This window comes from Ciona robusta, chromosome 5 (assembly GCF_009617815.1).
Source record: "Ciona robusta chromosome 5, ASM961781v2".
NCBI lineage: Eukaryota > Metazoa > Chordata > Ascidiacea > Phlebobranchia > Cionidae > Ciona > Ciona robusta.
Window position 1 is genome coordinate 1,370,337 of NC_143239.1, and position 25,134 is coordinate 1,395,470.

General features: G+C 36.6%; 5 protein-coding genes across 8 annotated transcripts; 3 read left to right on the forward strand and 2 right to left on the reverse strand.

The window, feature by feature from the left end:
• Nucleotides 1-2,661: 2,661 nt before the first annotated feature.
• Nucleotides 2,662-5,570, forward strand: LOC149735380 (uncharacterized). The gene is made up of 11 exons (XM_089878981.1): nt 2,662-2,819; nt 2,875-3,100; nt 3,170-3,350; nt 3,420-3,593; nt 3,656-3,816; nt 3,891-4,101; nt 4,161-4,282; nt 4,338-4,542; nt 4,609-4,921; nt 4,982-5,316; nt 5,381-5,570. Exons 1-11 carry the CDS (start codon nt 2,784-2,786, stop codon nt 5,442-5,444), a joined length of 2,028 nt encoding a protein of 675 aa, XP_089735107.1. The 5' UTR covers nt 2,662-2,783; the 3' UTR covers nt 5,445-5,570.
• Nucleotides 5,571-8,667: 3,097 nt separating this feature from the next.
• LOC149735381 (uncharacterized) lies at nt 8,668-11,578 on the forward strand. Of its 2 annotated transcripts, none has more exons than XM_089879104.1 (11): nt 8,668-8,825; nt 8,884-9,109; nt 9,179-9,359; nt 9,429-9,602; nt 9,665-9,825; nt 9,899-10,109; nt 10,169-10,290; nt 10,346-10,550; nt 10,617-10,929; nt 10,990-11,324; nt 11,389-11,578. In XM_089879104.1, exons 1-11 carry the CDS (start codon nt 8,790-8,792, stop codon nt 11,450-11,452), a joined length of 2,028 nt encoding a protein of 675 aa, XP_089735230.1. In that variant the 5' UTR covers nt 8,668-8,789; the 3' UTR covers nt 11,453-11,578. The 2 variants fall into 2 exon arrangements, with proteins under 2 accessions (XP_089735230.1, XP_089735232.1); XM_089879106.1 differs by having other exon boundaries at nt 10,349-10,550.
• A 3,147-nt stretch (nt 11,579-14,725) lies between these two features.
• LOC149735382 (uncharacterized) lies at nt 14,726-17,571 on the forward strand. 2 transcript variants are annotated; one of them, XM_089877825.1, is made up of 11 exons: nt 14,726-14,824; nt 14,883-15,102; nt 15,172-15,352; nt 15,422-15,595; nt 15,658-15,818; nt 15,892-16,102; nt 16,162-16,283; nt 16,339-16,543; nt 16,610-16,922; nt 16,983-17,317; nt 17,382-17,571. In XM_089877825.1, exons 1-11 carry the CDS (start codon nt 14,789-14,791, stop codon nt 17,443-17,445), a joined length of 2,022 nt encoding a protein of 673 aa, XP_089733951.1. In that variant the 5' UTR covers nt 14,726-14,788; the 3' UTR covers nt 17,446-17,571. The 2 variants fall into 2 exon arrangements, with proteins under 2 accessions (XP_089733951.1, XP_089733952.1); XM_089877826.1 differs by having other exon boundaries at nt 16,342-16,543.
• Nucleotides 17,572-19,701: 2,130 nt separating this feature from the next.
• On the reverse strand, nt 19,702-21,872 carry LOC149735383 (uncharacterized). 2 transcript variants are annotated; one of them, XM_089877850.1, is made up of 3 exons: nt 21,654-21,872; nt 21,430-21,484; nt 19,702-20,699 (listed from the first exon to the last, which is right to left on the reverse strand). In XM_089877850.1, exons 1-3 carry the CDS (start codon nt 21,755-21,757, stop codon nt 19,884-19,886), a joined length of 975 nt encoding a protein of 324 aa, XP_089733976.1. In that variant the 5' UTR covers nt 21,758-21,872; the 3' UTR covers nt 19,702-19,883. The 2 variants fall into 2 exon arrangements, with proteins under 2 accessions (XP_089733976.1, XP_089733975.1); XM_089877849.1 differs by lacking the exon at nt 21,430-21,484.
• On the reverse strand, nt 21,864-22,863 carry LOC149735384 (COX assembly mitochondrial protein homolog). Its single transcript, XM_089877855.1, has one exon. It carries the CDS (start codon nt 22,650-22,652, stop codon nt 22,092-22,094), a length of 561 nt encoding a protein of 186 aa, XP_089733981.1. The 5' UTR covers nt 22,653-22,863; the 3' UTR covers nt 21,864-22,091.
• Nucleotides 22,864-25,134: the final 2,271 nt, after the last annotated feature.

Genomic DNA, 25,134 nt, shown 5'->3' on the forward strand with positions numbered 1-25,134 from the left:
ACCTGTTTGCTTTTCTCATATGTTAGTCTCTCCATGTGTCTAACCTTATTGTTTATATTGCTAATAAAATTAGCTCTGATTTTGCATAGAAAATGAGTGAAATCAAATAAACACGCTAAATAATTAAAGTGCTAACGTGCAAAGAGAAAGATGTAGGAAAATAATAAACATGACGCTCTTCGCTTGGCTTTTAAAGGTTGCGCGGCCACTATACTTTCCTCATAGATTCAAGTTTAAAGCACAGGATCTCTAATTGCAAAAACACATTATATTAGGGTGGGGGAAGATGGGACACTTTGTCGGACGAGACTATTTTTTAATTTTCTTTTTACGGACTCCCATTTAATGATAATCAGGTAAATAAGGTTACAGAATTATTCGACAGTATTATCACGACTTTATAAAACGCCCGTCAAAGCTGATTACTGTTTTTAAACATTAAAACAAATATGTAAAATAGAAACAGCATACTTTGAACAGGTAAAAAAATGCGAAATAGTAAGGTGCTATTTTTTAATGCTCGCTAAATCAAAGTAAAGCCAGTGATTTTTTTAGTTTGCGTGTGCGAACGATTATGATAATTTATGAGAAGTGGCTTGTGCCAAAAACAGAGTAGTAATACCCAATTTGTAGCAAAAATAAAAATTTTATTAACAGTTATACAGTATTCAATTTTCTGTTATTACAAGTTCATATACACTTGTTGGATACAATATCTATCCATTGATGTTCGAACATTACCCATTATCGTTCAAACAATACCAATTGTTATGCAACAATATAATGGATAGGTAACATGTTAAAAACTATAGCAATAGAGCAGGGGTTCTTAAACTTTAGCAGCGGCAGTAGAGCAGGGGTTCTTTAAAGCACGCCCCCCAATAAAGATCTCAACAAACTCTTCCCCCCTCTTTGTTAAGTACATATAAAGCGCCCCCCCCCCTTTTTGTTAAGTTACCACAGTGGTGTTCAATTAATTTCTGCCATGATCAACCACATCCAAACCTGACATAATGGACATGCTTTAAACCGCGCCCCCTTGGTTGACTGTATCTGTATTATTGCGTAAAACACTTTATCGCGATCGACGCAAGAGTTAAATCAAATAACTGTTCAGTTTACGTTCTAGTTTAATATCTCTAGTAATACTAGAGATATCTCTAGTAGGCCGTGTTTTGCCTGGCAATTAATTACGACATAATAGCAATTCACACGGCGATTATTTGCGTCATAATAGGGATTGACCACCTAATCATTTAGCATGTGTAAGAGGTTTAAAAACAGGCTTAAATGTTTGCTTTTTTAATTTAACTTTTACCTGTGTCGGTTTTAGCCTTTTGAACACCACTGTAATAACACTTTATTTTATAGTTTTTCGCGCCCCCTTCCGAGTGTTTCACGCCCCCCCTAAGGGGGGTGCGCCCCCCAGTTTAAGAACCACTGCAGTAGAGCAAGAAAAAAGAATGTTAAGAGACTTAATTTTCAAAGCGTACAATTTTACTTCGTGTTTTTTTACTTATATTCCTATTTATAAATACACTTATTAATCAAAATTAACAATGGTTTTAAACTGCCCCATCTTATCCTGTGTTTTTCCGAAATTGTAAAATTTCACCTGTTGTGCGGATCGCTAAATAACTCCTCGTGTGTTTTATTATATTTTCTTAAATTGTTGTCAATTAATAAAGGAATGATAGTACTAATTCGTGGTATTACCCAAAAACCGTCATCTATTTTGATTTTGGAAATATTTGGCAATATGTGCTTGAGTGTCCCATCTCCCCCATTGTACTATATCTCTAATTGCAAAACCTCTATTAGAAAACATGATATAGAAGGTGATTGGACAAAAACAACTCACTTGCTTCAAATTCAGTGGTTGGTATAGGAAGCTATAGTACAGCTCCACCACGCCACCATGCGGTAGAGCATCCTGCGATAAACAGTTGGTTTGTTGCAAGTTTCGCAACATATTTGTGCGACGTCTTTTAAGACATGAATGACAAAACACGTCTTCTATAGCATAAAATATGCAATGATTATATACTTATATACCGATAATACACAGTCAATAATCCATTGGAAGCTGCGGCAATATGAAACATTTATGTAATCTTATTTTCGTACGTTTTGATAATAATAAACTCACTTTCTTTTGTAGAATGTATATGCAAAATGTGGAATACGATAAAGATTTTGTTTTACTGTTTATTATAAATACAATAAACCATTTATATTGGCCCAACTTTAATCTTTGTTACTGTAGGTTAAACGGTAACTTGCAATCATCAAAAGCTGTGTTGGTGCAGCAAATGGGTGCAGCGTTGGAGCATTTCAGCAAGGTGGCAGATGGAAGATTACGCAATTCAAGTTTCTGATTTGTATATTTACCACGAGCAGGACATGTCGAAAACAACCTGCTATGTTTACTTTAGACTAAATAGATCACCTAATCTAATTGTACCGTGTATAGCACTTGAAATAAACTCCAGTCTTGGACTACAAATACAGTACAGCGTTAAGCAAAACAGATGCATGCTCGTCCAGGTACTTTGACTGACGTTTTGTCATGATATTATAACTCGAGTATCATTCAACCTTTTGTATCCAGCAAACAGTCATAATAATACATGATTGTCTCCACAAAACATCATGTTATAAAGTACTTGATTGCTCTTTCAATGACAAATTCAGATGATTTGTTTTTCTAAGAAATTCTATAAAAGACGAGTGATTCAGATCATAGTCAGTCACATTTGACTTGATCAACTGGAAAGGAAAAGATGAGAATCTTATTCGTTCTTCTCGCGTTTATCGCGGTAAGTATACCAACTTGTTTGTATTAGTGTATATTTGTAATAACATATCTCACAGGCGGCCAGTGCATACGGTTACGGAGGCTACGGCTACGGCTACGGTTACAACAAGTGCTATACCCGCTACACCAATTGCTACAGCTACAGAAAGTTCTACGTTTACCCCAAACCTCAAGTCTTCTGCTACAACATTCCCTACAAGAAGTCCTGGTGCTCCTACAAATATTACGAACCAGTTCTTCATGTTTACCCCGGTTCCGACTGCGGAAAGGAAGGATGGACCGGTAATGTTCATATTTTCAACTGTTTAAATAAATTTCTTGTAAACATTCCAAAAAAATCTTATTGAGCAGAAAAGACGATTGCTGAACTCGAAATTGAAATGACAAACCTCTTGAAGGAATCTCTTCTTAAGATTACCACGGAGATGAATAAGGCCAAAGCTACTTTTGTTGAGCAACTTAACAAATGTATCGAACAATACAAGTTGAACGTCAAGAACAAGTTGTTCAACTACTACGCTTATTACATCGAGTGAGTATTTATTCCATAAATTGACTCCTCTTCTCCAGCTGTGGTTACCGAAGCAATGTTTCTGTATAGATGTGCCAAGACCGAAGAAGACAAACAAAAGCTCATCAAGGAGAGAGACGATGCCATCGCTAAATACAACGAAGAACTCGATGAGAAGAGAGATGCAGTCATTTTGAAATGTGAGAAAGACATTGCTGACAAACTTAAATGCATCGCCGATTACCACACAAAGCTCGTTGAAAAGTAAGTAAATTATAAAACTTAAACTGTAACTTTATTCTGAAACCGACATATACTTTGTACAGTGGTGTCAAGTGTCTCGAGACACGTAACTCCAAGATCGTCGAATATAGCGATGCTTTGACTGCAAAATGTGTCACCTACGTTAAGAACTACGTCGCCTGCCATATGTCCATTTTGGAACAAAAGAAGGCTTACTACACATCCTTCTTGCACAAAGTTTACGGTAAGAAATCTACGATTACCGGTAAGGGTAGCTAACATAGCAAAAAAGGTTCATGAACTCTTATGTGTTCACAGGAAGTCCTGAATGGGAAAAGGAAAAGGTTGATGCCGTTATCCAACTCTACCACGATCAGGAAGTCGCTAAGATTACCGCTCTTGCAACTGAATACGCCACAAAACTTGCTACATGGAAGTTGAAGCTGATCATGAACTACTCTTGCGCCTATCGTTGTTACATGTCCAATGGTTGCATCAGATTCTACAAAAAGAACTACTACAGCACCTGGTATTTTTTTAAAAGCGTTGCTTTATATGTACGCTAACAACTTTGTTCTTTTATGGCAGCAAACGCTACGGATACTGGTACAAGTACAAAACGAGCTACTGCTTGGTCAGATATTGCCTTAACCCATTCAAGTATTCCTACAACCCAACAAAGTATACCGGACTTAAGACCTGTGTCTTCCGTAAGTTGAGTAAAATTAGTGGTTTGTTGTTTCTCATTGAACGAATGCATTTTAGCCGCTGTTGTAAGAGATGGAGCCACCATCATCCAGGAACACTGCGTAAAGTTGGAAAAGGCAATCGCAGAATATGAGAAGCAATTCGGTGAATGGAAACTTAAATGGAGCAACTACCATTCGGAATATGTCACTAAGTACGATGAAATCATTAAGTCCAGACACGACTGGTACATCCAATATCTCCGTTCTCAATACATTTGCGCGTAAGTAAAATATAATACTTAGTTTTTGGGCATTTCAAACGATACCCGATATGCCTTTGCTGACAGTAACAACAGCACCGAGTTGACCGATGAACAAAAGGCCAAGCTCGCAGAGGTCCAAAAGGAATGCGATGAAAAGAGAACAGCCGCTGTCGAAGCTTACAAATTGAAACTTGCCCAAATTCTGTTGGAATGCACCACCAAGTTCAATAAGAGCATTGAAGAATACAGAACCAAGGCCAAGTCTTACATCCAGTCTATCGGTGATAACTTCGATGCTTGTCTTAAGAAGAGAAGTGAAAACATTGCCGCTTACAAGAAAAAGCTTGAAGATAGGGCTGTTGCCGAAAAGAAATGTTTGAAAGATACGATGTGGGAGGTCGGTACTCAGTTAATTTGGGCAATAGAGAATAAAATCGTAATTTATTTCTGCGTTTAGGCCAAGAACCGTCACTGGAAAAAATACCTTGAGATTCTTAAGTTGCACCACGATGATTTCGTGGTTGATGGTGAAGTTTGTAGGGGACCAACAGAGATTGTAACCATGGCTAACACATATAGTGCAAAGCTGGTTGCCGACTGTGGTGCTGTTGAACTCGAATGTGAAAACTACTGGAAGGACATCATCCCAAGACTGGTACTCCACTATTCCTGCTGCTACACCTGCAAGGAACAGAAGTGCATCTTGCCCAGATTCTGCTTTGGTAGTTATTACACATGGTGTGTGAGCTATCCCACCACCAAGTGCTATCCATACTACTACAAGTACTACACGTAAGTTTTAAACTCCACTACCTTTCTTTCTTTAAAGAATATTTGACATTTTTTTCATAAACAGAACCTACCGTTACTGCCGTGTCAACTACTACAGTGGATGCTACAGATATAGCAAATGCTATTAGTCGAGGAGCATTCTTCGTCGGCAAGGAAGGAATCATTAGATGTTTTTTTCTGTAGTGTAATAAGCTTTTTATCACCCATTACAAGTTCTGTTATTCGTGCGTGAATAAAAGCCACTGCCGACCATATTCATAATATAGTGATCATTTTTGTAACAGCCAGTCTTTTGTAGTCAACTTTGGGACTTACAGTGGGGTGGGGTAAGATGGGACACTCTTTTTGTTCAAATCTTATTCTCACGAGTCACGACTCTGATAAACCATTGCTATTTGGTTAAAACACGATCAGGATATTGTAATATTATGTAAAAAAGGTGTCCCATCTTACCCCTAATAATGGTAAAGTGGGAGGAAAGGGGACATTTAAGCACATTCGAAATACATGACGGTTTTGGGGTGATAACACGGATCGGTACTATTATCCCTTTATTGATTAACAATATTTCAAAAAATACATTAAGACACACAAGGAGTTATTTAGCGATTCGCACAACAGGTAAAATTTTACAAATTTGAAAACACACGAGGTAAGACGGGACAGTTAAAAATCAATGTTTATTTTGATTAATAAAGGTATTATTATTAGGAATACACTTACACGTAAATAACAGGTAATAATACTATACGCTTTGAAAATCAAGTATAAAACTCTTTATAACGATTCTTTTTTGTTGTTTCTATTCCAAATTGAAGTCATATTGACCCTTGTCTGTTTTCCTCATGTTTATATCTCAGTACTTTTCACAAAACTACTAGTTTTAGAAGACAAAATCAAACTGTACGAAATATACCAGTTTTTTATGAATTCATAGAAACTAGTTTAATCGTTCTCACTCGCAAGTCGCAACTGTTTTTATTTTACGTATTTTTTAATATTTAAAAACAGTAAAGTGCTTTGACGCGCGTTTATAAAGTCGTGATATTGCTATAGTTTTTAACATGTCACCTATCCATTATATTATTGCATAACAATTGGTATTGTTTAAACGATAATGGGTAATGTTCGAACATCAATGGATAGATATTGTATCCTACAAATGTATATGAACTTGTAATAACAGAAAATTAAATATAACTATTAATAAAGTTTTTATTTTTGCTACAAATTGGGTATTACTACTCTGTTTTTGGCACAAGCCACTTCCCATTAAGTTATCACCAAGTGCAAATGACCAAATTTCGAATATATTTTCAAAATATTATCTTTTTAATATATCAGTATCTTATAGTTGAATATCCCCTGAGGTTTAAATTACCAAATTAAAAGCAAATCTTTAAAAGTTTGGCAATGAAAACATACAAAACTACAATGTGGGGAAGATGGGACTCTAAATTGAAATATATTTACATTAGCAGTATTCTGCAACTTGTGGTTAACCTACCGAGTTTAACAGGCTGTGCTAGTTTCTTTGCCATGTAAACTTCATACATATAACGTTAAACCGATATTTTTTGTTGTTTTTATCTCAAATTAAACTCATATTGACCCCTGCTTATTTTCTTCACGCTTATCTCAGTGTTTTTTTACAAAACTAAAACTAGTTTTATGAGACAAAATCAAACTGTACGAAATATTCAAGGTTGTTTTATGAAGCTATGAAACTAGTTTAATCGTTCGCACACGCAAACTAAAAAAATTCATTGGCTTTACTACGATTTAGCGAGCATTAAAAAATAGAACCTTACTATTTCGCATTTTTTTACCTGTAAAAAGAAAATTAAAAAATAGTCTCGTCCGACAAAGTGTCCCATCTTCCCCCACCCTACTATAATGTGCTTTTGCAATTAGAGATCCTGTGCTTTAAACTTGAATCTATGACGAAAATATAGTGGCCGCGCAACCTTTAAAAGCCAAGCGAAGAGCGTCATGTTTATTATTTTCCTACATCTTTCTCTTTGCACGTTAGCACTTTAATTATTTAGCGTGTTTATTTGATTTCACTCATTTTCTACGCAAAATCAGAGCTAATTTTATTAGCAATATAAACAATAAGGTTAGACACATGGAGAGACTAACATATGAGAAAAGCAAACAGGTATTATTATAAATGTTTGCTGGATACCAAACGTTGAATGATACTTAGGCTTCCGCATTGAGTTTAATATCATGACAAAACGTCAGTCAAAGTACGGTGACAAGCATGTATCTGTTTTGCATATTCTATTCTGTTCTATTCTATTCTGTATGGGTGAGGTCCATGAGGACCTGGGATTTAGGCCAGACTTGGCCCATTACCCCAACACCCTTGTACGTCCGGAAGTGACGTGCTCGCGGTAGTGAACTTGATTCATGTTCCGACTCTAGTGTTCCGACCAAATCCCGTTTTCTGTCCCGATTCTCGACCCGTAGGAGCCCTCTATTATTTAATTGCGAAACCTCTACTAGAAAACATGATATAGAAGGTAATTGGGCAAAAACAACTCACTTGCTTCAAATTCAGTGGTTGGTATAGGAAGCTACGGTAGAGCTCCACCACGCCACCATGCGGTATAGCATCCTACGGTAAACAGTTGGTTCGTTGCAAGTTTCGCAACATATTTGTGCGACGTCTTATACGCCATGAATGACAAAACACGTCTTCTATAGCATGAAATATGCAATGATTATATACTTATATACCGATAATACACAATCAATAATCCATTGGAAGCTGCGGCAATATGAAACATTTATGTAATCTTATTTTCGTACGTTTTGATAATAATAAACTCACTTTCTTTTGTAGAATGTATATGCAAAATGTGGAATACGATAAAGATTTTGTTTTACTGTTTATTATAAATACAATAAACCATTTATATTGGCCCAACTTTAATCTTTGTTACTGTAGGTTAAACGGTAACTTGCAATCATCAAAAGCTGTGTTGGTGCAGCAAATGGGTGCAGCGTTGGAGCATTTCAGCAAGGTGGCAGATGGAAGATTACGCAATTCAAGTTTCTGATTTGTATATTTACCATGAGCAGGACATGTCGAAAACAACCTGCTATGTTTACTTTAGACTAAATAGATCACCTAATCTAATTGTACCGTGTATAGCACTTGAAATAAACTCCAGTCTTGGACTACAAATACAGTACAGCGTTAAGCAAAACAGATGCATGCTCGTCCAGGTACTTTGACTGACGTTTTGTCATGATATTATAACTCGAGTATCATTCAACCTTTTGTATCCAGCAAACAGTCATAATAATACATGATTGTCTCCACAAAACATCATGTTATAAAGTACTTGATTGCTCTTTCAATGACAAATTCAGATGATTTGTTTTTCTAAGAAATTCTATAAAAGACGAGTGATTCAGATCATAGTCAGTCACATTTGACTTGATCAACTGGAAAGGAAAAGATGAGAATCTTATTCGTTCTTCTCGCGTTTATCGCGGTAAGTATACCAACTTGTTTGTATTAGTGTATATTTGTAATAACATCATATCTCACAGGCGGCCAGTGCATACGGTTACGGAGGCTACGGCTACGGCTACGGTTACAACAAGTGCTATACCCGCTACACCAATTGCTACAGCTACAGAAAGTTCTACGTTTACCCCAAACCTCAAGTCTTCTGCTACAACATTCCCTACAAGAAGTCCTGGTGCTCCTACAAATATTACGAACCAGTTCTTCATGTTTACCCCGGTTCCGACTGCGGAAAGGAAGGATGGACCGGTAATGTTCATATTTTCAACTGTTTAAATAAATTTCTTGTAAACATTCCAAAAAAATCTTATTGAGCAGAAAAGACGATTGCTGAACTCGAAATTGAAATGACAAACCTCTTGAAGGAATCTCTTCTTAAGATTACCACGGAGATGAATAAGGCCAAAGCTACTTTTGTTGAGCAACTTAACAAATGTATCGAACAATACAAGTTGAACGTCAAGAACAAGTTGTTCAACTACTACGCTTATTACATCGAGTGAGTATTTATTCCATAAATTGACTCCTCTTCTCCAGCTGTGGTTACCGAAGCAATGTTTCTGTATAGATGTGCCAAGACCGAAGAAGACAAACAAAAGCTCATCAAGGAGAGAGACGATGCCATCGCTAAATACAACGAAGAACTCGATGAGAAGAGAGATGCAGTCATTTTGAAATGTGAGAAAGACATTGCTGACAAACTTAAATGCATCGCCGATTACCACACAAAGCTCGTTGAAAAGTAAGTAAATTATAAAACTTAAACTGTAACTTTATTCTGAAACCGACATATACTTTGTACAGTGGTGTCAAGTGTCTCGAAACACGTAACTCCAAGATCGTCGAATATAGCGATGCTTTGACTGCAAAGTGTGTCACCTACGTTAAGAACTACGTCGCCTGCCATATGTCCATTTTGGAACAAAAGAAGGCTTACTACACATCCTTCTTGCACAAAGTTTACGGTAAGAAATCTACGATTACTGGTAAGGGTAGCTAACATAGCAAAATAACTTATGAACTCTTATGTGTTCACAGGGAGTCCTGAATGGGAAAAGGAAAAGGTTGATGCCGTTATCCAACTCTACCACGATCAGGAAGTCGCTAAGATTACCGCTCTTGCAACTGAATACGCCACAAAACTTGCTACATGGAAGTTGAAGCTGATCATGAACTACTCTTGCGCCTATCGTTGTTACATGTCCAATGGTTGCATCAGATTCTACAAAAAGAACTACTACAGCACCTGGTATTTTTTTAAAAGCATTGCTTTGTATTTACGCTAACAACTTTGTTCTTTTATGGCAGCAAACGCTACGGATACTGGTACAAGTACAAAACGAGCTACTGCTTGGTCAGATATTGCCTTAACCCATTCAAGTATTCCTACAACCCAACAAAGTATACCGGACTTAAGACCTGTGTCTTCCGTAAGTTGAGTAAAATTAGTGGTTTGTTGTTTCTCATTGAACGAATGCATTTTAGCAGCTGTTGTAAGAGATGGAGCCACCATCGTTCAGGAACACTGCGTAAAGTTGGAAAAGGCAATCGCAGAATATGAGAAGCAGTTCGGTGAATGGAAACTTAAATGGAGCAACTACCATTCGGAATATGTCACTAAGTACGATGAAATCATTAAGTCCAGACACGACTGGTACATCCAATATCTCCGTTCTCAATACATTTGCGCGTAAGTAAAATATAATACTTAGTTTTTGGGCATTTCAAACGATACCCGATATGCCTTTGCTGACAGTAACAACAGCACCGAGTTGACCGATGAACAAAAGGCCAAGCTCGCAGAGGTCCAAAAGGAATGCGATGAAAAGAGGACAGCCGCTGTCGAAGCTTACAAATTGAAACTTGCCCAAATTCTGTTGGAATGCACCACCAAGTTCAATAAGAGCATTGAAGAATACAGAACCAAGGCCAAGTCTTACATCCAGTCTATCGGTGATAATTTCGATGCTTGTCTTAAGAAGAGAAGTGAAAACATTGCCGCTTACAAGAAAAAGCTTGAAGATAGGGCTGTTGCCGAAAAGAAATGTTTGAAAGATACGATGTGGGAGGTCGGTACTCAGTTAATTTGGGCAATAGAGAATAAAATCGTAATTTATTTCTGCGTTTAGGCCAAGAACCGTCACTGGAAAAAATACCTTGAGATTCTTAAGTTGCACCACGATGATTTCGTGGTTGATGGTGAAGTTTGTAGGGGACCAACAGAGATTGTAACCATGGCTAACACATATAGTGCAAAGCTGGTTGCCGACTGTGGTGCTGTTGAACTCGAATGTGAAAACTACTGGAAGGACATCATCCCAAGACTGGTACTCCACTATTCCTGCTGCTACACCTGCAAGGAACAGAAGTGCATCTTGCCCAGATTCTGCTTTGGTAGTTATTACACATGGTGTGTGAGCTATCCCACCACCAAGTGCTATCCATACTACTACAAGTACTACACGTAAGTTTTAAACTCCACTACCTTTCTTTCTTTAAAGAATATTTGACATTTTTTTCATAAACAGAACCTACCGTTACTGCCGTGTCAACTACTACAGTGGATGCTACAGATATAGCAAATGCTATTAGTCGAGGAGCATTCTTCGTCGGCAAGGAAGGAATCATTAGATGTTTTTTTCTGTAGTGTAATAAGCTTTTTATCACCCATTACAAGTTCTGTTATTCGTGCGTGAATAAAAGCCACTGCCGACCATATTCATAATATAGTCATCATTTTTGTAACAGCCAGTCTTTTGTAGTCAACTTTGGGACTTACAGTGGGGTGGGGTAAGATGGGACACTCTTTTTGTTCAAATCTTATTCTCACGAGTCACGACTCTGATAAACCATTGCTATTTGGTTAAAACACGATCAGGATATTGTAATATTATGTAAAAAAGGTGTCCCATCTTACCCCTAATAATGGTAAAGTGGGAGGAAAGGGGACATTTAAGCACATTCGAAATACATGACGGTTTTGGGGTGATAACACGGATCGGTACTATTATCCCTTTATTAATTAACAATATTTCAAAAAATACATTAAGACACACAAGGAGTTATTTAGCGATTCGCACAACAGGTAAAATTTTACAAATTTGAAAACACACGAGGTAAGACGGGACAGTTAAAAATCAATGTTTATTTTGATTAATAAAGGTATTATTATTAGGAATACACTTACACGTAAATAACAGGTAATAATACTATACGCTTTGAAAATCAAGTATAAAACTCTTTATAACGATTCTTTTTTGTTGTTTCTATTCCAAATTGAAGTCATATTGACCCTTGTCTGTTTTCCTCATGTTTATATCTCAGTACTTTTCACAAAACTACTAGTTTTAGAAGACAAAATCAAACTGTACGAAATATACCAGTTTTTTATGAATTCATAGAAACTAGTTTAATCGTTCTCACTCGCAAGTCGCAACTGTTTTTATTTTACGTATTTTTTAATATTTAAAAACAGTAAAGTGCTTTGACGCGCGTTTATAAAGTCGTGATATTGCTATAGTTTTTAACATGTCACCTATCCATTATATTATTGCATAACAATTGGTATTGTTTAAACGATAATGGGTAATGTTCGAACATCAATGGATAGATATTGTATCCTACAAATGTATATGAACTTGTAATAACAGAAAATTAAATATAACTATTAATAAAGTTTTTATTTTTGCTACAAATTGGGTATTACTACTCTGTTTTTGGCACAAGCCACTTCCCATTAAGTTATCACCAAGTGCAAATGACCAAATTTCGAATATATTTTCAAAATATTATCTTTTTATCTTATAGTTGAATATCCCCTGAGGTTTAAATTACCAAATTAAAAGCAAATCTTTAAAAGTTTGGCAATGAAAACATACAAAACTACAATGTGGGGGAAGATGGGACTCTAAATTGAAATATATTTACATTAGCAGTATTCTGCAACTTGTGGTTAACCTACCGAGTTTAACAGGCTGTGCTAGTTTCTTTGCCATGTAAACTTCATACATATAACGTTAAACCGATATTTTTTGTTGTTTTTATCTCAAATTAAACTCATATTGACCCCTGCTTATTTTCTTCACGCTTATCTCAGTGTTTTTTTACAAAACTAAAACTAGTTTTATGAGACAAAATCAAACTGTACGAAATATTCAAGGTTGTTTTATGAAGCTATGAAACTAGTTTAATCGTTCGCACACGCAAACTAAAAAAATTCATTGGCTTTACTACGATTTAGCGAGCATTAAAAAATAGAACCTTACTATTTCGCATTTTTTTACCTGTAAAAAGAAAATTAAAAAATAGTCTCGTCCGACAAAGTGTCCCATCTTCCCCCACCCTACTATAATGTGCTTTTGCAATTAGAGATCCTGTGCTTTAAACTTGAATCTATGACGAAAATATAGTGGCCGCGCAACCTTTAAAAGCCAAGCGAAGAGCGTCATGTTTATTATTTTCCTACATCTTTCTCTTTGCACGTTAGCACTTTAATTATTTAGCGTGTTTATTTGATTTCACTCATTTTCTACGCAAAATCAGAGCTAATTTTATTAGCAATATAAACAATAAGGTTAGACACATGGAGAGACTAACATATGAGAAAAGCAAACAGGTATTATTATAAATGTTTGCTGGATACCAAACGTTGAATGATACTTAGGCTTCCGCATTGAGTTTAATATCATGACAAAACGTCAGTCAAAGTACGGTGACAAGCATGTATCTGTTTTGCATATTCTATTCTGTTCTATTCTATTCTGTATGGGTGAGGTCCATGAGGACCTGGGATTTAGGCCAGACTTGGCCCATTACCCCAACACCCTTGTACGTCCGGAAGTGACGTGCTCGCGGTAGTGAACTTGATTCATGTTCCGACTCTAGTGTTCCGACCAAATCCCGTTTTCTGTCCCGATTCTCGACCCGTAGGAGCCCTCTATTATGTAATTGCGAAACCTCTACTAGAAAACATGATATAGAAGGTAATTGGGCAAAAACAACTCACTTGCTTCAAATTCAGTGGTTGGTATAGGAAGCTACGGTAGAGCTCCACCACGCCACCATGCGGTATAGCATCCTACGGTAAACAGTTGGTTCGTTGCAAGTTTCGCAACATATTTGTGCGACGTCTTATACGCCATGAATGACAAAACACGTCTTCTATAGCATGAAATATGCAATGATTATATACTTATATACCGATAATACACAATCAATAATCCATTGGAAGCTGCGGCAATATGAAACATTTATGTAATCTTATTTTCGTACGTTTTGATAATAATAAACTCACTTTCTTTTGTAGAATGTATATGCAAAATGTGGAATACGATAAAGATTTTGTTTTACTGTTTATTATAAATAAATTAAACCATTTATATTGGCCCAACTTTAATCTTTGTTACTGTAGGTTAAACGGTAACTTGCAATCATCAAAAGCTGTGTTGGTGCAGCAAATGGGTGCAGCGTTGGAGCATTTCAGCAAGGTGGCAGATGGAAGATTACGCAATTCAAGTTTCTGATTTGTATATTTACCACGAGCAGGACATGTCGAAAACAACCTGCTATGTTTACTTTAGACTAAATAGATCACCTAATCTAATTGTACCGTGTATAGCACTTGAAATAAACTCAAGTCTTGGACTACAAATACAGTACAGCGTTAAGCAAAACAGATGCATGCTCGTCCAGGTACTTTGACTGACGTTTTGTCATGATATTATAACTCGAGTATCATTCAACATTTTGTATCCAGCAGACAGTCATAATAATATAACTGATTGCCACCACAAACATCATGTTACAAGTACTTGAATTGTTCTTTCAATGACAAATTCAGAAGATTTGTTTTTCTTAGAACTTCTATATAAGACCAGTGATTCAGATCATAGTCAGTCACATTTGACTTGATCAATTGGAAAGGAAAAGATGAGAATCTTATTCGTTCTTCTCGCGTTTATTGCGGTAAGTATACCAACTTGTTTGTATGAGTGTATATTTGTAATAACATCATATCTCACAGGCGGCCAGTGCATACGGTTACGGAGGCTACGGCTACGGTTACAACAAGTGCTATACCCGCTACACCAATTGCTACAGCTACAGAAAGTTCTACGTTTACCCCAAACCTCAAGTGTTCTGCTACAACATTCCCTACAAGAAGTCCTGGTGCTCCTACAAATATTACGAACCAGTTCTTCATGTTTACCCCGGTTCCGACTGCGGAAAGGAAGGATGGACCGGTAATGTTCATATTTTCAACTGTGTAAATAAATTTCTTGTAAACATTACCAAAAAATCGTATTGAGCAGAGAAGACTGTTGCTGAACTCGAAATTGAAATGACAAACCTCTTGAAGGAATCTCTTCTTAAGATTACCACGGAGATGAATAAGGCCAAAGCTACTTTTGTTGAGCAACTTAACAAATGTATCGAACAATACAAGTTGAACGTCAAGAATAAGTTGTTCAACTACTACGCTTATTACATCGAGTGAGTATTTATTCCATAAATTGACTTCTCTTCTCCAGCTGTGGTTACCGAAGCAATGTTTCTGTATAGATGTGCCAAGACCGAAGAAGACAAACAAAAGCTCATCAAGGAGAGAGACGATGCCATCGCTAAATACAACGAAGAACTCGATGAGAAGAGAGATGCAGTCATTTTGAAATGTGAGAAAGACATTGCTGACAAACTTAAATGCATCGCCGATTACCACACAAAGCTCGTTGAAAAGTAAGTAAATTATAAAACTTAAACTGTAACTTTATTCTGAAACCGACATATACTTTGTACAGTGGTGTCAAGTGTCTCGAAACACGTAACTCCAAGATCGTCGAATATAGCGATGCTTTGACTGCAAAGTGTGTCACCTACGTTAAGAACTACGTCGCCTGCCATATGTCCATTTTGGAACAAAAGAAGGCTTACTACACATCCTTCTTGCACAAAGTTTACGGTAAGAAATCTACGATTACTGGTAAGGGTAGCTAACATAGCAAAATAACTTATGAACTCTTATGTGTTCACAGGGAGTCCTGAATGGGAAAAGGAAAAGGTTGATGCCGTTATCCAACTCTACCACGATCAGGAAGTCGCTAAGATTACCGCTCTTGCAACTGAATACGCCACAAAACTTGCTACATGGAAGTTGAAGCTGATCATGAACTACTCTTGCGCCTATCGTTGTTACATGTCCAATGGTTGCATCAGATTCTACAAAAAGAACTACTACAGCACCTGGTATTTTTTTAAAAGCATTGCTTTGTATTTACGCTAACAACTTTGTTCTTTTATGGCAGCAAACGCTACGGATACTGGTACAAGTACAAAACGAGCTACTGCTTGGTCAGATATTGCCTTAACCCATTCAAGTATTCCTACAACCCAACAAAGTATACCGGACTTAAGACCTGTGTCTTCCGTAAGTTGAGTAAAATTAGTGGTTTGTTGTTTCTCATTGAACGAATGCATTTTAGCAGCTGTTGTAAGAGATGGAGCCACCATCGTTCAGGAACACTGCGTAAAGTTGGAAAAGGCAATCGCAGAATATGAGAAGCAGTTCGGTGAATGGAAACTTAAATGGAGCAACTACCATTCGGAATATGTCACTAAGTACGATGAAATCATTAAGTCCAGACACGACTGGTACATCCAATATCTCCGTTCTCAATACATTTGCGCGTAAGTAAAATATAATACTTAGTTTTTGGGCATTTCAAACGATACCCGATATGCCTTTGCTGACAGTAACAACAGCACCGAGTTGACCGATGAACAAAAGGCCAAGCTCGCAGAGGTCCAAAAGGAATGCGATGAAAAGAGGACAGCCGCTGTCGAAGCTTACAAATTGAAACTTGCCCAAATTCTGTTGGAATGCACCACCAAGTTCAATAAGAGCATTGAAGAATACAGAACCAAGGCCAAGTCTTACATCCAGTCTATCGGTGATAATTTCGATGCTTGTCTTAAGAAGAGAAGTGAAAACATTGCCGCTTACAAGAAAAAGCTTGAAGATAGGGCTGTTGCCGAAAAGAAATGTTTGAAAGATACGATGTGGGAGGTCGGTACTCAGTTAATTTGGGCAATAGAGAATAAAATCGTAATTTATTTCTGCGTTTAGGCCAAGAACCGTCACTGGAAAAAATACCTTGAGATTCTTAAGTTGCACCACGATGATTTCGTGGTTGATGGTGAAGTTTGTAGGGGACCAACAGAGATTGTAACCATGGCTAACACATATAGTGCAAAGCTGGTTGCCGACTGTGGTGCTGTTGAACTCGAATGTGAAAACTACTGGAAGGACATCATCCCAAGACTGGTACTCCACTATTCCTGCTGCTACACCTGCAAGGAACAGAAGTGCATCTTGCCCAGATTCTGCTTTGGTAGTTATTACACATGGTGTGTGAGCTATCCCACCACCAAGTGCTATCCATACTACTACAAGTACTACACGTAAGTTTTAAACTCCACTACCTTTCTTTCTTTAAAGAATATTTGACATTTTTTTCATAAACAGAACCTACCGTTACTGCCGTGTCAACTACTACAGTGGATGCTACAGATATAGCAAATGCTATTAGTCGAGGAGCATTCTTCGTCGGCAAGGAAGGAATCATTAGATGTTTTTTTCTGTAGTGTAATAAGCTTTTTATCACCCATTACAAGTTCTGTTATTCGTGCGTGAATAAAAGCCACTGCCGACCATATTCATAATATAGTCATCATTTTTGTAACAGCCAGTCTTTTGTAGTCAACTTTGGGACTTACAGTGGGGTGGGGTAAGATGGGACACTCTTTTTGTTCAAATCTTATTCTCACGAGTCACGACTCTGATAAACCATTGCTATTTGGTTAAAACACGATCAGGATATTGTAATATTATGTAAAAAAGGTGTCCCATCTTACCCCTAATAATGGTAAAGTGGGAGGAAAGGGGACATTTAAGCACATTCGAAATACATGACGGTTTTGGGGTGATAACACGGATCGGTACTATTATCCCTTTATTAATTAACAATATTTCAAAAAATACATTAAGACACACAAGGAGTTATTTAGCGATTCGCACAACAGGTAAAATTTTACAAATTTGAAAACACACGAGGTAAGACGGGACAGTTAAAAATCAATGTTTATTTTGATTAATAAAGGTATTATTATTAGGAATACACTTACACGTAAATAACAGGTAATAATACTATACGCTTTGAAAATCAAGTATAAAACTCTTTATAACGATTCTTTTTTGTTGTTTCTATTCCAAATTGAAGTCATATTGACCCTTGTCTGTTTTCCTCATGTTTATATCTCAGTACTTTTCACAAAACTACTAGTTTTAGAAGACAAAATCAAACTGTACGAAATATACCAGTTTTTTATGAATTCATAGAAACTAGTTTAATCGTTCTCACTCGCAAGTCGCAACTGTTTTTATTTTACGTATTTTTTAATATTTAAAAACAGTAAAGTGCTTTGACGCGCGTTTATAAAGTCGTGATATTGCTATCCATTATATTATTGCATAACAATTGGTATTGTTTAAACGATAATGGGTAATGTTCGAACATCAATGGATAGATATTGTATCCAACAAGTGTATATGAACTTGTAATAACAGAAAATTGAATATAACTATTAATAAAGTTTTTATTTTTGCTACAAATTGGGTATTACTACTCTGTTTTTGGCACAAGCCACTTCCCATTAAGTTATCACCAAGTGCAAATGACCAAATTTCGAATATATTTTCAAAATATTATCTTTTTATAATATCAGTATCTTATAGTTGAATATCCCCTGAGGTTTAAATTACTAAATTAAAATCAAATCTTTAAAAGTTTGGCAATGAAAACATACAAAACTACAATGTGGGGGAAGATGGGACTCTAAATTGAAATATATTTACATTAGCAGTATTCTGCAACTTGTGGTTAACTTACCGAGTTTAACAGGCTGTGTTAGTTTCTTTGCCATGTAAACTTCATATATATAACGTTAAACCGATATTTTTTGTTGTTTTATCTCGAATTAAACTCATATTGACCACTGCTTATTTTTCTTCACGCTTTTATCTCAGTGTTTTTTTACAAAACTAAAACTAGTTTTATGAGACAAAATCAAACTATACGAAATATTTGAGGTTGTTTTATGAAGCTATGAAACTAGTTTAATCGTTCGCACACGCAAACTAAAAAAATTCACTGGCTATACTATGATTTAGCGATCATTAAAAAATAGCACCTTACTATTTCGCATTTTTTTACCTGTTCAAAGTATGCTGGTTCTATTTTACATATTTCTTTAATATTTAAAAACAGTAATCAGCTTTGACGGGCGTTTTATAAAGTCGTGACTCGTGATAATACTGTCGAATAATTCTGTAACCTTATTTTCCTGATTATCATTAAATGAGAGCCCGTAAAAAGAAAATTAAAAAATAGTCTCGTCTGACAAAGTGTCCCATCTTCCCCCACCCTACTATATATATATAAAGCGTATACATTACAACCGTATTTAGTCTTGCGGCGGTACCTTTGCACCTGTAGCAGTAGACTGAGCAGAGAATTAATAATATAATATACATATTATTATAGTTAACCCCAATTTAACTTGATGTATAAAGATTGAATACTAAATAGCCGTGTTGCGTACCTAAAAGAAAGAAAAGACTAAATATATCATGGCAACGCTTACACCAAGCGCGAACGACACCTTTTTTCTTTAAGCGAAAAAAAGTTGGGTTAAGTGCTGAAAAAACAACTGCAGATAATCAGAAATCCCCAAATGTGATGTAAAACAATCATCAAAGCTTAAAAAACTGCAACTGAAACAACACGCACCATAACAGATTTTTATTTGTTTACCAATTACTTCAAGACAAACATCATCAAAAAAGAAGAATGTATTACCAAAATGGTTTTATTCAGTTCGTATCGTACTACTATTTGTTATTTCTCTTTTATTTCAAACTTACCTTATTTACACGGCAGTAACAATTATATACAATAACAAAAAGCAATCAGTACACAGTGCCTCTGTAACCACTGTGCATCGGAGGTGCTTGTGGTAAGCCTGGGCCCTTTGAATTCTGGTATTTCTGCATTTTTCCACGAATTTCTTCCAAAGAATTGTTTTCATCACCAGGGTGCATTAACTTGCTGGTGGCGGACAAGGATTTCTGACCAGTCTTGCTTGCATCAGTCCCAGATGAATTTAATTCTTCCTGTTTTGTTTGCGGAATGTTGGAAGCTGCCGGGAACAATGGTTTTGGAACATTGGTTGAACCATCTGGCTGACCATCTGGCTTCTGTTCATTTACAGAGGGACTACCTCCACCAAACCCAGGTGGGTTTGGCATATTGCTAGTCATATTTGGCATGTTGCCAGGCCCCATTGGACCCATGGGACCTCCCATCATACCCATTGGTCCCATCATTCTCGGATTTGGCATTGGCCATCTCATATTAGGCGGCATTTGACCCATCATTCCACCCATTGGACCCATAGGGCCCATGGGACCCATGGGACCCATTGGCATGCCCATCATACCCATATTCGGCATCATCCCAGGCATTCCCATTGGACCCATCCCCATAGGACCCATGCCCATATGTTGGTTCATATTGAACATATTGTTTGGTTCTTCATCACTATCATCATCAGAATCCTCGTTATTTTTCGCTTTTTTATTCTTTGGACCTGATTGATCCCTCATCTTTTTCTCATGGTCTTGCTGATCTTTCTCCGGAATTCCTTCCATTCCATAAATCTCAATCTCCACATCAGTGCGACCTTGTATTGAGTTCGGTACTCCAGTGATCGTTTCTTTGTGTACCTGGAACAAAAAATCCATCAATTTTTAGCGAAGACTAAAAGGCATACAAGTGAAGTTTGACTGCAATTGCTATTTATTCTATCAGTCCCAACATTTACCATCTTTCGTAGATTATATAGACAGTTTACCAGCACTGATCAGTGATCGATACATTAAGGGTCAAGACAATCAGTTTTAGTTAGTCTTGAAAAATACTAAATCTCAATAACAATCAATATCCACTTGTTTGCCTTTTTCTAAAGCCTGACAACACGCTAGTTTGATTGACAGCCTCGTACCTCGTAGGTACAAACCTGCGAAGACATCTGCTCCTCTCGTCAGCGAAAATATTCCTTGCATGCCATGAGTTATTTATGCGACACAATGCATAAAATATTATTCTAAATATTTAACACTAAACCAACAAAAAACCCTTATTTATGAAAGCTTTAAGACTCACGGTTGGTAGCACAATGCCTGACTTTTGTGGTGCATTGAATTTGTTCACATGTTCTGAATACCTACTATTTAAGCAATAACACAGAAATTGGAATATAGGGAATTGAACAAAAGCGTAAAAACAACCTACTGTGTCTTGAAGGATAAATAATCGGCAACGTTGAAAATTTTATTTAACCTTGAGAATGGCAAGAGCAGTTTAAGTGTCAATCTAGTGTCATATGGCCTAAAATAAGCACGAGCGCTTCAGCCTGATATGATATTAAAAATGGGATATTTTCATACAGCTTACTATTTTGGAGTAAAAGTGTAGTTTTCCAAGTCTTTCAAGCAGTCGCGTGCAGTACCTGCCAGGTCTTACATTATATACACTAATAATTTATTAACTTAGAGACTGACTAATTTCGCGCCGGGTGAACATGCAGAAGTACAACTGTACATTAGGATTGTCTATAATTAATTAAAAACCCTTTGAAAAATACTAGATGCAAAAAATGTAACAGCATACCAACTTACCTGCATACAATGAATTGCCAAGCCCGGTCCAGTAAATAACTTCTTATGGCAAACATGACACTTGAAATGCTTGGCCTTCTGATGTTGTATAAGTATCTTTTCATCCTCAAACACGCGGTTGCAATACCAGCACCATGGTTTGATTGGTCTCTTCTTTTTACGACCCATTATCAACAAGTTTTATTAAAAACACTGTATATATATACACACCTTAATATCAGGGACAATTATTAAACTATGAACTTCATAGAACTAGTAAATTGATTACTTTACCACATTTCAGCATCAGAAAATAAAAATTTCGTAGCAAAAGACAAATATATATATTTGGAACTGTTCTTCTTTTATTAAACTTAAAAAAGTTTATAATCAATGTTTTGAAAATTTTAAACCAGAAGTGGAAAGTAAATATCCATTATGCTGCGAAGCATCAGTAATTTAACTTGACAAAATCATTTGATCTAGATGGTCGATGTCTTTAGTCTTTTCAAAAATATCTTTTAGAGAATCATAATATTTTAACGCACGTTCAGACATATTAATATCCAATTGTTCTCCATTTACGATTGCATGTTTTATATATTTCCGTTCCTTGACAGAGACACCAGTCATCTTAAACAATCTTTTATCTGATAAATATAATTGTTTGCATTTCTCATAAAACTCTGGATCTAGAAACTTTTCATTCATGCATTCCATCATAGCATTGTTCTCTGCCCTACAGGCAGATACAATTTTAAATCCTTTCCATTTTCCAGACCCAGTGTTTTTACAACAGTTATTAAAGTTTTCAACTTGTTGAGCACAATCAACTTTATGTGATAGCTCTCTCATGTACTTTGGAACCATCACATCTTTTTCCACTTTTCTTAAATCTGGGTCATTATCTTTTATATGGAACGCTGTAGTTGACGAATAATGCTTGCCATAATGATAAACACCAAAACAAGCAATGGTTAACCCACCAACACCAACAGCTATGTATGGCATAGAAGCCATCTCCTGATTAAAATACAAGTATACAAGAACTATTAAGAAGTATTACACATTCGTATGCAAAAAAAACGCGCAAAAAAAATTTATTAATCGATTCTTCATGAACTTCGTTATTGTTGCTATGATATCCATTAAACACTAAAACTTCTAGCCTATCATATCGGTATACAAACGAAAACAACATCGCAACAATGGCGCTACCTTTCTTTATAATCATTATCAAGTCAATCGCAATAAGAGTAAGAAATGTGTGAGTTTTTATTGGTTAACATAAAGCACGTGATCTGTTCGGTTAGTTTTATCATACTGGGGAGTGATAATAACAAATAGTAATATATATTATATCTGTGATTTAAGCACGGAGAAGAATCAATTTAACAGCGAAATTACTCACTACTTAGCGCAGGTACTTAACACAGGTAATAGGGTTCGATCCCCTGCTGCCACCAATAATGTTGTGGCGCATGTGTCCCTTGGGCACAAAGTTAACTGCAATTGCTTCCATTCAGTTATAGAAACACCGAGAAGTCCAATTGCCACTTTTGTGTGTTCAAAGGTCAGTAAAAGTAGTGACGCAAGAAAACAAATTACCTATGTTTTATTACACTTTCCAGCAAACTTAGCCTTCAGTTAGCCTTTTACGTAATAATGGGGTAAAAAACGTGGTGTCTACTAACTTTGGGTTAGGCTACTCGGTATTTCTTTCGCTCTGCTCCAATCCAGTGGTCCGCATTGGATATAAGCTGTCAGCAATGCAAATATCCAAAAAAATAGCCACCCACAAAGTAATACATATGGGGTTCTTCAGCGGGCACGAAGCTATTAGGGAACAGCCGAGTTATTAGGCTTGTCGTCGCCCCGCTCCAAGATACAATAACTATATTTTTCTAGTAAGATACAATAAATATTGTAATCCATAGTGCAAATGTCGAGTAGTCCAACCCAGTGTTACATAAAGGGCAAATTAAACGACAGTTTGAGTCCAAAAGTAACACAGTAGGCCTAGATATAGGGGAATGCAAGTTTTTCGTTAAAATGAAGGAAAATTTAGACCTAAAAAAACAAATTGAAAGGCTGGGGAGCCTAAAAACAGGTGTAATTTGTTTTCCGTTTTAAATAACGTCAAACCGAGGCTTAGAAGCGGTTAATTTATGACATTTCTGTCGTATAATAGGGATACATTTAAATATAGTTGGGTGGGGAAGAAGGCACCTTTTTGTTTTATTTTCCGCCCCTTTTGGTAGTAAACCACCACATTGCTTACCTTTAGACACACACTGGTGGTTTGATTACTCGGTGTTTCGATAACTCTGTTGTGAAAATGTAACCGCTTGGTGGTAGCACAGCATAATAATTCAAAGTCAATGGCGCCTCGCTTTCGCATTTTTTTCTCTTGACAGTGGGTAACTAAATAGCTAAAGTTGTAAACTATCGCTTACACCTTAAAAAAGTACGTTTGGCGCAAGGCCACTTTACTTAGTATGTGGAATTAATTGATTGCGCTATACAGTGTAGTCTTTCGCGAGGTAAAATGAGAGTTATTCAGCTCGTTATTTAAAAGCAAGATAAACGCTTACTCGTATCATTGTCCACACAAACAAAGTACAAATCTAACTTTGTTTTCATTATTACTTAACAGTGGCCGCGTGCGTGCTCGTTAAATACCAAAAGAGGGGGTTCTCTCTCTCTTTCTCAAAATGGTCGCGTATAGCAGATCAGACTTTTTCTCGTGTCGCGTGAGAACAGATTGTAGCAGGTCCCACTACTTCTAACTTGCGGTCAGCACACCGACCGACGATCAAGAAGTGAAGGCACTTAGTCAGTTTCATGTCATTAATTAAGGACACACAAGTAGTTTTACACTCGAGAGGTTAGACATAAATGAGTTGGAGAAGAAGCATAGTAGGCAGTTTTGCAGAAAGCTTGTGCGTATCAAAGATATTCGTCTGTGGCTCAGTTTGAACATTAAACAAAATATTTTGCCAGCGGCAACATGTGAACTCGACAATTCGTCGCATCGCTGAAATATTCGTTCGCGCGTAATAACCGAAATATTTTGTCATAATCGTTAACCAGATTCGTATATTTTAAATGTACTCTTAAAAATTTTTCGGCGGTAATAATCTAATAAAATTGAAATATGACACTGGTCGTAAAAATTCTTATTGTACGATTTGTTTTTTCTTTACTGTACCAAATAACTACTGTGGTAATAGTTATTATCACGAGACGACAATTGCAAGCGGCTGTTTATTTATTCTGAGTGTCGCATTAACCATTCCCTCACATTAGCGCAGAAAGGATGCTTGCACACGCACACTTATATCCTGCTATTCAAACCAGACCAATTCAATGCATCTGTGTCTGGATATTACATACAAAAAGACGGCGCGTGCCTATCTGTTTAATATCTTAACCGCGAGAATTAGTTCATATACCCCGCTTCAACTATTCTGTGTGAGGTGGCTTTGTTCCATCCCCATCG

Bases quoted from the DNA above. Each gene is read 5' to 3' on its own strand.
- LOC149735384 (XM_089877855.1), bottom strand. From the start codon at position 22,652: ATGGCTTCTATGCCATACATAGCTGTTGGTGTTGGTGGGTTAACCATT.
- LOC149735382 (XM_089877825.1), top strand. From the start codon at position 14,789: ATGAGAATCTTATTCGTTCTTCTCGCGTTTATTGCG. The intron at 15,353-15,421 runs GTGAGTATTTAT...GTTTCTGTATAG, and splicing joins TACTACGCTTATTACATCGA to ATGTGCCAAGACCGAAGAAG. The intron at 16,923-16,982 runs GTCGGTACTCAG...TTCTGCGTTTAG, and splicing joins TGAAAGATACGATGTGGGAG to GCCAAGAACCGTCACTGGAA.
- LOC149735381 (XM_089879104.1), top strand. From the start codon at position 8,790: ATGAGAATCTTATTCGTTCTTCTCGCGTTTATCGCG. The intron at 9,603-9,664 runs GTAAGTAAATTA...TACTTTGTACAG, and splicing joins CACACAAAGCTCGTTGAAAA to TGGTGTCAAGTGTCTCGAAA. The intron at 9,826-9,898 runs GTAAGAAATCTA...ATGTGTTCACAG, and splicing joins CTTCTTGCACAAAGTTTACG to GGAGTCCTGAATGGGAAAAG.
- LOC149735383 (XM_089877849.1), bottom strand. From the start codon at position 21,821: ATGGGTCGTAAAAAGAAGAGACCAATCAAACCATGGTGCTGGTATTGC. The intron at 20,700-21,653 runs GTAAGTTGGTAT...TTTTTGTTCCAG, and splicing joins TGGCAATTCATTGTATGCAG to GTACACAAAGAAACGATCAC.
- LOC149735380 (XM_089878981.1), top strand. From the start codon at position 2,784: ATGAGAATCTTATTCGTTCTTCTCGCGTTTATCGCG. The intron at 3,351-3,419 runs GTGAGTATTTAT...GTTTCTGTATAG, and splicing joins TACTACGCTTATTACATCGA to ATGTGCCAAGACCGAAGAAG. The intron at 3,817-3,890 runs GTAAGAAATCTA...ATGTGTTCACAG, and splicing joins CTTCTTGCACAAAGTTTACG to GAAGTCCTGAATGGGAAAAG.